At 47.9% G+C, this 2,939-nt stretch overlaps 1 protein-coding gene across 1 annotated transcript; it reads right to left on the bottom strand.

Moving 5' to 3' along the window:
• Positions 1–1,600: 1,600 nt before the first annotated feature.
• On the bottom strand, positions 1,601–2,308 carry LOC136538091 (uncharacterized). The gene has a single exon (XM_066530080.1). It carries the CDS (start codon positions 2,217–2,219, stop codon positions 1,725–1,727), a length of 495 nt encoding a protein of 164 aa, XP_066386177.1. The 5' UTR covers positions 2,220–2,308; the 3' UTR covers positions 1,601–1,724.
• Positions 2,309–2,939: the final 631 nt, after the last annotated feature.

Raw genomic sequence — 2,939 nt, forward strand, 5'->3', positions numbered from 1 at the left:
TTAAGCATGATCAATTTTCTTCCAACTTTCTACACAATGTTGCAGTGCTTGCATTTCTGAAATCTTGATGGGAAGAAATGACTTCCTCAAAGAAAATTCCCCTTAGGATACCCATGCTATGTAATCTATCTACTACCACTTTCTCCTGTGCTAGCAGCCTGCCTGCCAGGCCATGCACTCCAATGGAGCTTTTCCTTTCATCTTGGCATTCTCACAACTGTATACAGAAACTCCATATCACAACTGTATACAGAAGAATTTAAAGACCTTAGCAATAATTGGCGGTAACATTGGTAATTCTGCAGAAACAACTAATTAGATTCACGAGTCAACTATTTTAAGCCAGCCAAAAATTAGTGTTGAAACTGAAGTTCCACAAACATAGCCAAATGTTAAGCATACCCGGTTTTGATACCCAGAACATTGACTCCGAACATGGGACCTTAGCAAGGTCTCAACTATAACCACGATATAACGACTCTACATTCATATGCCCACTTGACAACCTCGGCTCAACAGATCAAAGTTACATAAAATTCTCAAACTGTGGTGCTATAAAAGTAGTTTCACCAGGCCATGACCATTCGAACTAGAGTCTCTAGTAGTTCAAATTTCAAACCAAATTCTGCAAAAAATGTAACACCTATCTTAAGTAACATAGTGCCACCAATGGGATTCATAAGGCAACTACAGTAAATTATTGTGGAAATGAACTCATTCAAGCATAATGAACAGAGTTCCCAGAAACATAAATCTGTGAACTGTTAAGCATGGCCCTGGGCGTGACTGATTCTCAATACCATTCTTGGAAACTTATGAATGGCTGGACTTTAACTACAAGATAGCCACATTGCATTCATATGAACACTTAACTTTAACTACCCCAGCAGAAACATTTCAAAATGTTATAAACGTTGTTGTGCGAAGGGCGGGCCTGGCGCAAGCGGTAGAGTCTTACCGCCTATGACCGGAAGGTCCCGGGTTCGAGTCACGGTCTCCTCGCATTGCACAGGCGAGGGTAAGGTCTGCCACTAACACCCTTCCCCAGACCCCGTACAGAGCGGGAGCTCTCTGCACTGGGTACGCCCGTTATAAACGTTGTTGTGCACATCAAAGTACTCTAGACCACAAATATTTTAGCATACTACTCCCCTCTAGATGAAAACTTCTACTACAATAGCTCATAGTTCAAACCAATTATCGAAATGACACGCAGCTCTCCTGCATTGTGCGACAATAAAAATTCTCTCCTGCATTGTTCGACAATAAAAATATTGCCAGAAATGATAATAACTCACTAAAGTACCAGTAATTGTCCCAGTGCAGTGCAGACAACTTCACCGTTCAAAGTATCCTAGCTTGCAAAACCTCACCTAAAGATATCAATTTTCGCAATGATGATTGCAACAACCACAGATCGACAAGCGAAGACCACCTGATTGCAATCCTCTCTTTAAGAAACAGAATCAGCAACAGATGGAACTCTGATCCTACAAATTACCTATATGTCACTAGTCTCATAAAAAGCATTGATACAGAACTTGAAGCTCGATCACTAAGTCTAAGATCGTATTCCCCGAAGCCCAATTGGCCTTTGCGCTGGCAGTGAGAAGATCTCCAGTCAAATTTACGAATTATTGACCTCTTGTTCCAAAATTCTCTCTTTTTCATACAAGAAACACGAAACATATCAAGAAACGAGGACATACACAGCCCTCGTCGTCTCACTCGAGAACAATCTTGGCGCCAACCGCCCGCATCTTCTCGGCGATACTCTCCGCCTCCTCCTTGGGAACTCCGGCCTTCAGCACGGCGGGCGCCTTCTCCACGAGCTCCTTGGCCTCCTTCAGACCCAAACTCGTGAACGCCCTGAGCTCCTTGATGATTTTGAGCTTCGCCGCGGCGTCGAACCCCTCCAGCTTCACGTCGAACGCCATCTTCTCCTCCTTGGCCTTCGCCTCCTCGCCGGCCGCCCCGGGACCTACTCCGCCGCCGACGAGCGGTGCGGCCCCGCCCGTGAGGATAGCTAGTGGGGGCATCCGGTCGACGCCGAGGCGGCCGCGCAGGGCGTCGGCGAGGGAAGAGGCCTCGAGGAGGGTGAGCCCGCAGATCTCGTCGACGAGCGCGTAGACGCGCGGGGTCGGGGTGACGGCTGTGGAGAAGGAGGCAGCGGGGAGGGTGGAAGGAGGAGCCAGGAGGCGGCGGAGGCGGAACGCCATTAGGGTTTTAGTGGGGGGGCGAGCTGACGCCGTCGCGGACTCGCGGCGACCGGCCGGAGCGGAGCGGATCGCTTGAAGTGAAGGGAGAACGTTTCATTACTTTCATCAGTTCGTCACTTGAAGACAGAAGGCGGATTCTTAAGATTACGTCTACTAGATAAGAAAAGGCGCATTAGGGGCCTGTTTGGAATGCGGGATTTTTTTTTCCCATTCCCGCGTTTTTCCTGTGAAATTAAACTGATTCCTGTTAAATTCTTGTGTGATTCCTGTAAAATTGCTGCGTTCCAAACAGACCTAGATAGAGACAACCAGATTTGTGAAAGAACAGTCCACGAAAAAAGAAAATTATGTCAAGCTTTGTCCTCTCGTAAATCTCCCCGCGGGCGTTCGTTCGGCGCCTGAGCGACGGACACGACGTGCCTCTTCCACGTATTTTTTTCACCACGTAGATATCTATTTCTATCAGGTGGTCAGAGTTATCCTTTTCAGTTATATCTCCTCTTTCTCCTCCGTCTCTTCATTCAAAGCAATAGGAAGAGAAAGGATGTTATGGAGCCTGTGACTCTCCTTCTTTGTCTCGAACTCGTGTGCTTGCTAGCTAGGAGGTGCTCGCCGTGTAGCAGGTGGTGCTCGTGCTTCGCTAGCCAGGGGTGTTCGGCAGGTAGGGGGTGCTTGCCAGCCAAGGAGTGCTCGCGCGCGCAGCAGGTGGTGCTCGTGCTC

This window comes from Miscanthus floridulus, chromosome 2 (assembly GCF_019320115.1).
Source record: "Miscanthus floridulus cultivar M001 chromosome 2, ASM1932011v1, whole genome shotgun sequence".
Lineage (NCBI taxonomy): Eukaryota > Viridiplantae > Streptophyta > Magnoliopsida > Poales > Poaceae > Miscanthus > Miscanthus floridulus.

Coding starts and splice junctions, on each gene's coding strand:
- LOC136538091 (XM_066530080.1), bottom strand. CDS start 2,219: ATGGCGTTCCGCCTCCGCCGCCTCCTGGCTCCTCCTTCCACCCTCCCC.